The 12,559-nt window shown below is 47.2% G+C and overlaps 4 protein-coding genes across 4 annotated transcripts; 1 reads left to right on the top strand and 3 right to left on the bottom strand.

The window, feature by feature from the left end:
* Window positions 1-277: 277 nt before the first annotated feature.
* Window positions 278-1,376, bottom strand: N7477_001723 (protein N-lysine methyltransferase family protein; the record flags this gene model as incomplete). The annotated part of the gene is made up of 2 exons (XM_056963386.1): window positions 278-857; window positions 910-1,376. The coding sequence occupies 2 exons, from the start codon at window positions 1,374-1,376 to the stop codon at window positions 278-280; spliced, it is 1,047 nt and encodes a 348-aa protein (XP_056826305.1).
* Window positions 1,377-1,608: 232 nt separating this feature from the next.
* N7477_001722 (uncharacterized protein) lies at window positions 1,609-3,038 on the top strand (the record flags this gene model as incomplete). Its single annotated transcript, XM_056963385.1, has 2 exons — window positions 1,609-2,691; window positions 2,751-3,038. 2 exons carry the CDS (start codon window positions 1,609-1,611, stop codon window positions 3,036-3,038), a joined length of 1,371 nt encoding a protein of 456 aa, XP_056826304.1.
* A 1,289-nt stretch (window positions 3,039-4,327) lies between these two features.
* On the bottom strand, window positions 4,328-5,947 carry N7477_001721 (ankyrin repeat domain-containing protein; the record flags this gene model as incomplete). The annotated part of the gene is made up of 1 exon (XM_056963384.1): window positions 4,328-5,947. One exon carries the CDS (start codon window positions 5,945-5,947, stop codon window positions 4,328-4,330), a length of 1,620 nt encoding a protein of 539 aa, XP_056826303.1.
* Window positions 5,948-6,210: 263 nt separating this feature from the next.
* Window positions 6,211-7,710, bottom strand: N7477_001720 (uncharacterized protein; the record flags this gene model as incomplete). Its single annotated transcript, XM_056963383.1, has 2 exons — window positions 6,211-7,061; window positions 7,626-7,710. The coding sequence occupies 2 exons, from the start codon at window positions 7,708-7,710 to the stop codon at window positions 6,211-6,213; spliced, it is 936 nt and encodes a 311-aa protein (XP_056826302.1).
* Between the last annotated feature and the right edge of the window lie 4,849 nt (window positions 7,711-12,559).

Raw genomic sequence — 12,559 nt, 5'->3', positions numbered from 1 at the left:
TCTCCACAATCATCAGTCAAAAGTCCTAACCCTAACCTAGAAAGCCTGTGGAAGTATAGAGGACGCTATTTTAACAAATGACCGTGCCATGCAGCCACGAAACCAAGTGTAGCGAGTGCCCTCTGCCGTAAGAAGTGGATCGTCAAAGAAGGCCCCGCGTTATCAGGGCTGGAACTATGACGTACGCGCACGGGCCAAGCATACGAGCCGGAGCACTTCCAAGTATAGATACCGATGCTCAGGGCACAAACCCAGAAATCTATGACACATCAGGGCTTCACCCCGAGCGACGGTAACAATATAACTCAATCTGATCGACTTCGCCGTGCTGAGTAGGCAATTGGACTTTGGTGTGCAGGGGTGCAAATGCCGCGGCCCGCATTAAGTCGAAAAATACCGCCTCGCTTTCATGTCGTCGCTTCAGAGCCACCAGAACCAGGGCCTCCGGGGAAGTCCGAACCAATCGGTCCAGCACTGAGACCAGCGTTGGCAGGCTATCCGCGTTGTAGGTGCAGTCTGAGACCAGGATTAGATCAATAGGCCGACTGCAGAGATTGGGCGGTGGCTCGTCCCAGTCGAGAGTCTGATAGTGAACGAGCGATGATGGTTGCGGCCGGGCTTCCTTAATATTGAGTGTCACGATCTCCTCGACCTCGGGGAGGTCGGTGAGGAGTACGTCACAGTGGTCAAGCATGGTTGCCAGCGCAATGCCGACGATGCCACATCCAGCCCCTAATTCAACGGCTTGGAGCGGCGAACCACGTGGGGTCTGCAGAAGCTGACTGAGGGCGGGCATGTCCTTGGATGTACCTTGGACCGTTTGATTGAGAATTATGATTGATGCAAGTGCTGCATCCCTAGGCAATCTTCTTAGATTGATTGATGGACGGGTTGAGAGAGGTAGCTCACCAGATGTGTCGCGCAATGCTATTGCCGGTCTCCTCCCAGATCTTCAGCGGCTGCTTGAGATCTGCAACATAAAGATCTCGCAGTATCAATTTTTCTGCTGGCTCTGACTGTGGTCCAAACGGTGCGCTGCATCCAGAAATCACCAATGGCGTGGAGCTGACTCCCAGTGTATCTTTTTGACTAGCTTGTAATTGAATGTTCAAAATCGATGTCTTCTGGGCCACATCATTGGATGAGAATGGCCCCAATAGGACCGGAAGCTGGCGTGTACCAGCCTCCCATTTCAAAGACTCTTTGTACAAAGCTGTATATGAGGGAAACTGCGCCCATGTTGCGATCAGGTCCACATCTTCGGCGAGGAAGTCGTCACCAAGATCGGTGGTGATGCAGATGAGAGCGGATATGAAGACCGCTTTCTTCTGCGGTTGAAGCCGAGGAGTTTTCAAAAACCGAACATAATAGACCATCTTCACAGCGCCAACAAAGCAGTCCGCTCGGCGATGGAAAAAAAAATAATAGAAACAAAATCTCCGTTTACCCCAGAGATCCACTCACGTGTTCGCTGACTAACGGGATGACATCGTCGCATGCCTCTCCACCTGCATTCCGAGACCTCGACCTTCCTGAGTTGCCAATGCAACGCGCCGATGAAGTGAATTTCGCCAATTCCGAAGCTCCGGCCCTTCGACGCGTTCCATCATGATGCGATCGCGCGATCCGCGGATCCGCCAGCGGATCAATCAGATCTCCCATAACCTCGAGTCCGCCAATGAATCCGCCCAGGAAGGCCTGTACACCTTTGCACAAAATTATCTTTCCCCGTGTCTCGCTTCAGTTGGAAATTGTGTCCAAGTCTGTACTGCGCCCTGTCTCCCGACCCGTGAGGACCACCTGAGACGCCGACGCCGTGGCCGTGCCGAGGACAACTTTGACTTCTATGATGATTGGGATAACGAGGAAGCTGACGAAACCTTACTGGGATGGGGTACTGGGGAGCTTGATCGACTGTTGGCTGGGAGTGGGCTAGCCAGGGGGAGCGCGGAACAGCCGCATCGGCCCAGGAGAATGAGTTATGGGACACGTCACACAAGAGGAAAGAGCGTACACATTCCAGACAATCGCTCCGACCCGACGGTTATACCGAGCTCTGCTTTTATCGGCTTTTTGGAACGTTTTCCCTGGAGGTTCGGCGCAAAGGGAGTCAAGTATCGGCCGTCGGCGGCAGACTTGCAGGAACACCCGGGCGGCTCACATCGCCATGCCCATGAGGATGAGCCATTAATGGAGACTTCAGAGGATGAAGGTGGTCTCATATCCTACGGACTGAATGGACGGAACCGCAGCGCAACTCAGTCATCTCGTGGTACAGACAATTCGTTGAGCTCCCGGGGCGATTTACTACCCAGTGATGACGAGGAAGATGCAGTTCCACTGGACGACGAATTCGCACTTGTATTTGGGCGCCGAGGAACAGGACTCGAGTCCGACGATCAGTCTGGGATGAAAGTAGACATGGTGAGGTCTGCCTCGGGCACATCCAGTCTGGGCGACGCATCATCTAGGAAGTCAAACCAAAAAATCAAGAAGAAGAAGCGGTTATCGACGCAATCATCGGTGAGTCCAGCTGAAGATGTGCACAGCCTCGACAAGCCATCAATAGCAGATCTGAAGATTGAAGAGGAGCGGGCTGCTCAAGAAGAAGATGCTGCGATCGAGAAGAAACGACTTGCTGCACGGGAGCTGGCTTGGAAGCGAGGACTCGATCAAACTAAAACAGACATGGTATGACCGAGCGTCAACTTCCACAGAGAACAGTACAGAGGACTAATGCGCTTGTACAGGCCGCCACGTCTCCGCATGCAAAGGACCAAACTACCGAGCTCTTCGTGAACGCTACTTTTTCACCCACCGACGAGATTCGCCCATTAAGCCGTGGCAGAAAGCCGAGCGAGTCGTCTGTCCGTCCACGTTCAATTGATCATACCGAACCCTTCCCTCCATTCCCCCTTTCGGTATCCTCGCTGCACCAAAGCTCTCCTGGATCTGCAGCATTGTCACCTAAATCTGGCCTTGTGAACATGGATCAAATACAGGGAAATGGTGATCAGGATATTGATGCGCCGCATTAATTTCAACGCTGGCTCAAAACTGTTCAGTGACCCCGTACTGGACATGTATGACATGACGAATTGCCTTTTCACTGTACCTTATACCCCTTTGACAATGATTGAATATACTGCCATCAATGCTCGAGTTGCGGCTTGCTGATACAGTAGTTTTCGAAATCAGTTATACCCTTATACCCCTACACTCTTACGACTTGATTCCCGGAAAATGAGTCCGAAATGCGCTAGCTCATTTTAGTTCACCGCTCTGTAATTCCGGCATAACTGTAATGGTAATGGCTCCACACCAGTTGATGAGGCATTGTTATAATACAGTAATCACGCATGGAATCACGGATAATCTTTCATGCGAACAGTCCCAATCCTTCTTCCCATTTCCCCTCATCCTTCTCCCTATACGCACAAACCGCTTCGCTGGTCGATCTACACATGTGATGCTCTTCACAATGGATCTGTCAGGATTTAGTGACATGTGGTAACTGTCTGCTTTGGATGTGTCGAAAATTGTCGACGCGAGAGTGCACCATAAAAGATGAATTTTGTCTTCTAGACTACCGCTTCATTTGGAGACGACCGGCTCTCCGCTTGCTTTCCATTTCAGTTACACACACACACGGCTACGGAAGGAGGACTATAGGGGAGGAGAACACATAGGGGTAGTTTGGAAGAGAAAATGTGTCTGTCTTGTTTATCCCACGCATAGAAAGTCTTATATATCACAGAAGCCTTAGTCATCCGATAGACCGCTCCTTCAATTACCGAATCCACTACAGCCTGACCGGGTTGGGGGACAATTTACAGTCTCCTGATCTGTTTTCGCGCTTTTGTGGCTTGCTCGTGTTTGGCTAAGGTCGCCGCTACTATGGTCGGTACCTTCGGTGATCCCTTGGCGTGGTTCGTCGTGGTTTTCTTCCTTTGTCTTGATTACCTGGCCATTGCTGGTTTCTACTGGTGGATACGTGATTATACCAGGCATGGAGACCGGATTTGAGCCCGACTAAAGTATACTGCATGTATTTCGACCCGTTAGTCTCCACCTTTGCGTGTAGATAACGAGGTTTGGAAGATACTTTAGATATAGTGGTGGACTTGACCGATCATAAGCCCCGGTATAATAATGCGATAATACGGTGATAAATGGACGACCAAATGTACAGAAATTCACATAGTCACATCGCCTTCGAAATAGACCTGAAAAAAAATGGCTTATATCAGTACCGCCACCCCATCCCATTATTCATCATGGTTACTGCTTCGTCTTTCATGGCGTTGTTCCATTGGGCCCAGAGGCCTTAGCGCACAGGATCAAAACAAATTCCGTCAGCAGAGAAAGAAAATGGAGTTATGGTAGGTTCATCATCTTCACTTTCAGAGACTTCAGCCACTGTTTCTTCTATACGAATGATACCGGGCGTATTTTCATGCCTGATGATTTTCCAATCGAAATGAAATGGACGCTCCGGTTTTTCAATCGCGTCTAAGCAACAGTGATGCTTCAGTGTGGAGAAGTGGGCGCAGTTTTGAAGACCATATGTGTTGAGCTTCAATTGCAACGACAAAGGAAGAGACAACTCCGAGGAGATGAGATCACGCGCAGCTCTCCCCCACTTATTGGGTCGGTTGCCAGTACGCGGGATCATCATAACGAGGAAGTCCAGCGTTGACTCATTGTTTGCTCTGGCTGCCAAGTGAAGGAGACTATTGCCAAAGGCGTCGATACAAAAAATATCCGCCTGTTGACCTCTGATTGTACGGTCTCTGGCGCTGGCTTCGAGAAGAATGTTCAAGGTTGTCAGAGAGGCAAAGGATGCAGCAAAAGCAACGGCAGCTCGGCCATGACGGTCGGCTTTAGCCAAATCCACACTCTGAAGCGAAGTGAGGTAGTTCACCAAGACATCGTTTCCAGAGACGACGGCACGGTGAAGTGCGGTCCATCCCATTGAATCACTTTGGTTGATAGCGCAAGGTGTCGGCAAATATGCAACTAATACCTTCATAATTCGCGTATAACCCTTTGCTGCTGCTAGGTGAAGAGGAGTTTGACCAAAACTTGCCCTGGCTGTCGGGGACGCACCATAAGACAACAAAATCTCAGTTGCGCGGTGTTCACCTTCTTGGGCTGAGTAATGAAGAGGTGTCATAGCATTCTTATCCGGAACAGCTAGGAGATTGGGGCTTTTCTTTAGAGCGAGCTCGAAGACGTCCATCATTCCAACGATAATTGCCCAATGAAGAATATTTCTCCCACTATCGTCCGAGAATTGATCAATACTGTCTAAGCGGTAAAGCATAGAGAAAACAAGATCTGTCCAACCTTGGCGGGTAGCGTTGATTAGAGGGTTTTCGCCTTGAATCCGCGCAGTTTCAATGCTGACCCCAGGCTTACTCAAAAGAGTGCGAGTCATTTGCTCCTTTCCCCAATGTATAGCGAGAGTCAATGGGGTACGTCCAAGCTCATCCTGGGGGTTCAATTCCAAATCTTCGTGAGTCATCAACATCTCCAGCAATATGTCAGCATAGAAACAATCGTGTATAATAACGGCATGGAGAGGCGTCATTCCCCGTCGATCACTCGCGTTAATGTCAATATCGGGCCATAATAGAGCTTCCTGAATCATGCCCAAATGGTCCTCTGCGAATTTCTCTGCGCGTTCCGCTGAACTATACAATTCTCCCCCACCTTCCCCATCAGGTTCCTCGTTAGATTCAGCCTCCCAAATACGTTGAGGCTGAAAGTTTTCTCTGATTGCACGAAGAAACAATGTTTGTCCATATGCATCTCGCCCATTGATGTCAATCCCGAGGCCGACAAGTGACTCGAAATGCTCGTTAGTAAAATCGTAGTAATGGAGGATGTGGCACCCTTCGTGTAGTGCATTAATGTCATGACCATCACCAACCAGGTTTTTCATGAGACCAGAAAGCTCGTATCCCGTTGCCAAAAATAGCGGAGGTATGGCGGTTGCAAGGTCTTTAGTTAAAAAACACAATGCCTGATAATTTTGCTGTCTGTTCAGCACTCGCTTAAAGGCGTGATAAAATTGCAAATCATCCGAATCATGGATATGTGATTTCCAGAACTCTGAGGCATAGGTGAGAAATGGGTGTCGTCTCAAAAACTCATCCTTTTGATCGGACTCTCTTGCCCCAAATTTTCTGATTGTGTCAATGTCTTTTAACCAAGAATCTTCGAACCCCATATCCACATGCAGTCTCGGCCAAGCTGGATGTCCACCTGATTCATATCAAGGTGGAACTTGTTATTTTCCTTTCCTTGGTTGAAGTTCACCTGGCGTGCGTCTAGCAGGAAGGCTTTGAAAGAATGGTGGACGAGCGTGATATTTCCTTGACCGTCAACTCGAATCAAGTGTGGACATACACGCCTGAGAAATCCTCTAAGCGATAATTTGATGTTCATATCTCTTGCACAGGGAGGTTTTTCCACCAGAGCTAGTGCAACTGACATTTCACTGACGTTGAGTGGACGTCGAGCCGCCACAATCCACTGAAGAACATGGAAAAGCTCTATATGTAGCCTTTGGTCGACGGAGCAGAGCAAGCGGTGATAAAGGCTGTCCATTCCGGGTGGTAGGTGCTGTAGCTTATGCAGCCTCTGATGAAGGAGATCCTTCGTCCAAGAACCAACGCCATCTTTGAAATGAGCCCAGGCGAGAGAAGCCCACAAGAAAGACCCTTCAGCACGAACCATAATCTCCTTCGAAATAGTCTCTGTTATATTCTTTTCAAAAGAATTTTCCAATGCGTATTCGTGGACAACATCACGAAGAAACAGAGCACGATCCTCTTGATTTTCAGTAGAATCATCAAGGTCGAGGTGCATGATATCCCAGGATAAGAGGATACTCTCCAATTCCGGCTCCGTCCGGCTTGTAAAGAACACCTTGACATTCTGTAATTCTGGTCTGATTGCTCGTCGGATTCCTTGGAGAAATGGCTCCCACTCTGATTTTTTTAGCTCATCCAGTGCGTCAATCACAATATATAGAGGACGGGTGCCCACGGCGTCTAAAAGTAGCGAAAAAACTCTCCAAAGTTCCCAAATTGACTCAAAAAGCTCCGGATGAATTTCCAGATATTTTTCTTTCAACTTCGTTACTAAAGGAGGGTCCTCAAAAAGCAGCTGGTGAATTAACGAAGCAAGTAAGGTCGTGGGAGACTTAGCCCGCTCGTCATCGTCAGAACAAAAGAAATAGCATATCAACGTCCTCTCTGTTTCCTGCTTATCCAGACAGTTGAAATTGTCCTGGAGGCTTTCAAGCGTGTATCTAGCCAGTACTGATTTCCCTTGGCCTGGAAAACCATGAAGCCAGAAAAAGTTATGGGTGACACTGTCTCTCCATTGGACAAAACCTTGACTGTCAGCAAGCCAAGAGCAGGTATTTTGGTGGCGTCTGGTTACTCGAAATAGAAAGTCCTGGTAATCTAATAGGCGAAACTTGTGCAAATATTGATATTGCTCAGTTGAGATCATGGTACCTACAAAATTGCGACAAGTATCGTCAGCCCATAGCGCTTACTTCTGAACGTTCATTTCAAATAATTAGAAATGCAAAACAAGACCTTACGTACGTGACATTTGACCATTCTTCTTCTCAATGTCGCGAACGTAGCCTTTAATCACCGCAGAGATCTCCCGAGAGCCAATAAGCACCATGTCCATGTGATTCGCGTCGATTGTCTCCGTTGTTTCAAAGGCGTAGCCTAACTTGGAGGAAAAATCGTCCACTACCTATATTCGAATTTAGTACCGTACATAATATAAATATAGTAGAAAACCACACCTTCCCGCTAAAACCTTTGATACCTGAGAAACCACGGCTCTCTTGAAATGAGTGAACAGAGATGCCGGTACCGTGCAGTATTCGAAGGAAATCTTCTTGGACTAAGTCCAGAATTTGGGAATCGATCTGAAGCTCAGAAAGAAGCCGATCGTTAGAGCTCTGCAGGGCTATAGTTACGATGTTCGTAACTAGGTGACCCCAAGCAGCAGCACTCGCTCCCCTATGAGGTGTTCCGCAAAAGACAATTGCATGTACGCGAGACAAAAGGCTTTTATACTTGTTGTCAAGATTCACATTGCATCGTTGAATTGCCTTTTGGTTCCGAGTTAGCCTAAAACGAAGCGAAGCAAGAAGAGAACTAGACTCACAGTTTTCACAATGATTCCTCCGAGACTATGGGCAACGAATACTATAGGAAGCTTTGTTCAATCGACAGGCATTAGCAACTATACGTAGAGGCAGTATGCTTCATAACACCGTGGTGTATGCGAATTAGAACGACAGAGATATTAGCTTATTTCTTACATCATTCTCAAGTGAACGCTCCAATTTCACCATCAAGTCATTTCCGTGGTGTAGAATGCTGTTGCGATTATTCGAGCAAAACACGCCCTCTATCACATCGGCATTATAGCCGTAAGTAAATATGTTTGCCGGGGCACAACTTTTGGGAGCTCATCTGCGGGCCAGAAAACAGAATTTGGTCCGAGGCCTTCACCGTGGGTGGACTCTAGTCGGCTTTTTCTATCTCCTTGGCCATCTGCTTGTGACTCTGATGAAGATGCCAGAACCCGATGCAACCATAAAGCTTTGGAAGGGTTCGGATTCTCCTTGTTGGACGGTTGTTTCGCAGTCGTTTGTTTGTATTCCCAGGTTTGGCGAGGATGACCCCGAAGCCCATGGACAAATACGATGCTTTCAATTCGTTAATATGTTTTCAAGGCTTGACGAGGTCACCAAAATACTCACTTGACAATTGGATTTCTGCTGTTGGTTCCATTGTCTTCTCCGTTGGGAAAGACCTGTGATAGTCCTTCACGGTTGATTATCATCCTTTGGTCCTATGAGCTGCGCGCTTCTATAGGAAAGTGTCACCTGTTGTACCACGCTGGTATCTGAAAGCTCTGGAAAATCCATCTCAGGGGAAATCCAGATGAGGGGGGCCAAAAGTCCGTTCATGGTCACATGATGGATAGTGCTAAAACTGCAGGGGTCCTGACCGATGCGTCGCTACTGAAGATATTGAGTGGACTACTTATCGCCTCGACAAGATGTTTAGATCAAAAGTGAAGGATTAACTTGAAAGATCTTTCTCAATGATTTCACATTGCAAATGTAGCATGGTAATAGAATTCCAATGATTCTTATGGTGATCGGTGACTACCGAGAATTGTTGTTGCATCATATGGCCCCCACGCGAAGCAGCTAAGAAACAAGGCCGAATTACAGATAGTCCGAGAGAACTCATTGATTGTTACCCCACAGGTGCGCTGCCAAGCCTGACCGGGGTGATTGCACTTTGGACAGGGTTGGTGTCTAGTGGGAACCCTCAATCTTGGATCGATGTACCAGCTTTTAGGCGTTGGAGAGCATGATATTATTGAAATGCAAAGGGGCGTGGAACTGAAACGCCAAGTCAGTAGCTGATCAGACTGGTCGCTGCTCACGCTAATTAGGCGATGTCAAAGCGGCCCTATGATTTAGCCGGATCCAGATCGTCCTAGTAATAGTGGTCAATATGGGGGCCATAATCCTACCATCCTATGGCACCATGGTCCAGCTAAGCGGCCCCTGCTCGTGGTGAAGCCTAACGCTAATGCAACACGGATGCAAGGTAAGCGTTACTAACAAACAAGTCAGGTCTGTGCCTCTTCTTTGATCGACATGTTAGCTTTATGAGCCCTGCTGCTTCGATCGTTTCTTAAATCGAATTTAGTGGATTCGCCCGAGCCACTTTACTTTCCGGATTTGATATGTATGATAAAGATGAGTTAAAATCAATGAATCCGCTGTGTTTCATGTATGATGCAGATACAGCCTCTCGCTAAAGCACAGAGTGTCACATTGGTCTCGCAAATTAGGAGCGGCGCGTACATGTGTTAGCGCTCGGTCCACAACAGTGCGCTGATTGTGGATATCTCCAAGAATGGCCGTTACTGCGGCCAATCGACAACATGTGTTGAGTTCCCGCGCTCTTGTGGCTTCTATCTGCAATTCCGTAATATCATGCTCTCTATCATGACTGGGTATGCGCTTTTCATAGTAGAGCTCTTCGGGTGATAAATGCCCATTGGCGAGAAGTTGAGCCACCTCCGTCGCACTTTTTATTTTTCTTGCAAACCAACAGGCCGTGGGAATCGGGAAATTCACTACATTGAGCCGCAAGTCGATCAAGGTATTCGCGCCTTGTAAACAAATCATTATTCACATCTTGAAGGCAAAAACAAAACCTGGCCAATGAAGGTGGTGATATAGGTTTCCACTTACGAGGCAGCGTGATCTACTGACTTGGAGCGGCCAAGAAGCATTCTCCGCCGTTTCAGCTTTCATCATGACCGACTGGCCGGTGTTTCCTCTGGGGCAAAGCGTATCGCTTGCTTTTGAGGTGCGCGATTTTATGTATACCTATCCAATATTTGCTTACACGCGTGCGCCTCCATGGAATATGCGTTTTTTTTGATGGGTTCTTATCAAACACTAAATCGTAGTGCGTGTCCTGATTTCAAGTATAAAGACCTGCCCGTCCTTCGGGGAATTCAATGAAATTGTCGACTTATCCCCCCTGCAATGCACAAAAACGAGCAAAACTCCTCAAATTTTTGTTCATTCTCGCGCTACGGTACGTTGGCTATACACTTCATTCTCAAGGCTATACTCACGATCTAGGAACTCTTCTTTCTTGGACTTATTGCCACAATTGGAAAGGCTTCTCTACAAAAAAGAGTCGAATTGTCTAAGTCGTTGTCAGAATTACATCCTGAAGTTGTTCCAGCTTTCAATAGATAGCCAGATGTCTAGGCCCTTTCAAACTTTGCTCAACTGGCGCAAAATGTCAAAAATGCCTCGACCAAATTTACAGGCACTGCCGCCAAAGGCAGCCGCCTTGTCCCGTTAAAGACCAAGGACGAGCAATTCCAATTCCGTATCGACGCGGGCCATTACGATGACAAAACAAAACGTCTCAATGTGAACTTGCAAGTCAATTCTCAAGCCAAGAGCCCCGCATTGAAAGAGTTTGTTAGAAAAAAATACAACCCACGAAAAAGTTGCGACCGCGGCCTTTTGACACCACGGCCGAGGACAAAACCGCGGAATATAATCGGGTGGTGAACGAGTTAGCACAAAAGAGCAGGCAGAAGCTGGGTTAATGCTTTATAAGCCGTCGATTTTGTCATATATTGTATGATTCGCAGTTTTGAAAAACGTTATCAACACGAAAGGGGTGGGATAATCTATATGAGTTCTGTCATCCATAATTCTCGTCTCATTGCTGTACGTTCTGTCTATATGCTGTCACGGGAGAAGAATGGTAACTACTCGCTAGTGAATATATCCTGTACTTATCCTTACCCAACAGCAAGAGCGGTAGGTTGCCATCGGGAACGGATAGTCGTGAGAGGAAACACACCGTGCTCCTAGTGGGTGGCTGTCTGCTAATGTAGAGCCATGTGGGGAGTGGTTTGGAATGACTAACGCTGGCACGCTAAACCTGAAGCGGACAAAAGCATCTTAAGAAAGGTTAACTACTGAAGTGGGAAGCGCACGATGGCTGTCTGACGTGTTGATAACGACGATTTGTGCACAAAAGCCTACGAAATTTGTACTCAATTTCTTACTCCGAGGCTCGCTCGCCCTCTATTGATAAATAAGGGCCTATTTCGACCTTTTAGGTACTGCTACAGAACTTAGAAAGATAGCGCAGTTGCTTTTCGGCATAAGCTTATTAAGACCTCAAAAGACTGGGAGACACTCGGATTTTCTGACTCGTGTCCATTTCTATTGCCAGTCCCAGAAGATGCAGATTTGTATCAGAAGGTATATAGGCGTTTTGAAGCGGCCCAGAACTTAAAGCGTGATTTGTCAAACTTGCTTAACAGTGCATCTGATGGATAAGTTCCTCCAGAGAACTAGGAAGCGGCAAAAGCAGAAAACAAGGCAATATTTAAGGGAATGTTAAAAGCCGTATTAGAAAACAAAGACCCAGACGATAATGAACTAATTAGAACTGAAGGAGACCTACGAGATATCTGGCCTTTTGACTTGCCAGAGGACGATTACTGCTGACTTTGAAAAGATTGAGATTTCGTGCTAATAAAGAACTGTATTTATTGGGTTCAAGGGAGCGTAGGCAATGGAGACAGTAAGGTCCCTGGTACATTACCAATATGCCGGAGCTTGAAGCGGTTGCACGGGGCCTAATGATTTGGCTTATTTGGGATAGTATAAAATAGTAGAGAAGGACGTAAGATGTGTCGTGATCCCCTTATAACTATGTTTTATATCAAGCAAGAGGTAAGAGGTGTCATGATGAGCTCTAGTTGTAACACTTATATTCCAAACTTATAAGCCATGAGCGCTTTGTGAAAAGCTCCTAATACAGATTTCCAGCCTCAGGAGTCTCGAGTCGAATGGCGAGAGATTTAAAAGAAGAAGTAAAAATAGTGATAGTTGTTCTAGACCCTCTAGTTCCCCTGGAAAAATCCCATTGGGTTCCATTCTATG

Source organism: Penicillium maclennaniae (genome assembly GCF_028827695.1).
Source record: "Penicillium maclennaniae strain IBT 15551 chromosome Unknown utg000002l:1.0-2354659.0:1.0-2356205.0, whole genome shotgun sequence".
In the NCBI taxonomy this organism is placed as follows: Eukaryota; Fungi; Ascomycota; class Eurotiomycetes; order Eurotiales; family Aspergillaceae; genus Penicillium; species Penicillium maclennaniae.
The sequence above is the reverse complement of the archived record's forward strand: the minus strand, read 5'-3'. Positions and strand labels throughout refer to the sequence as shown.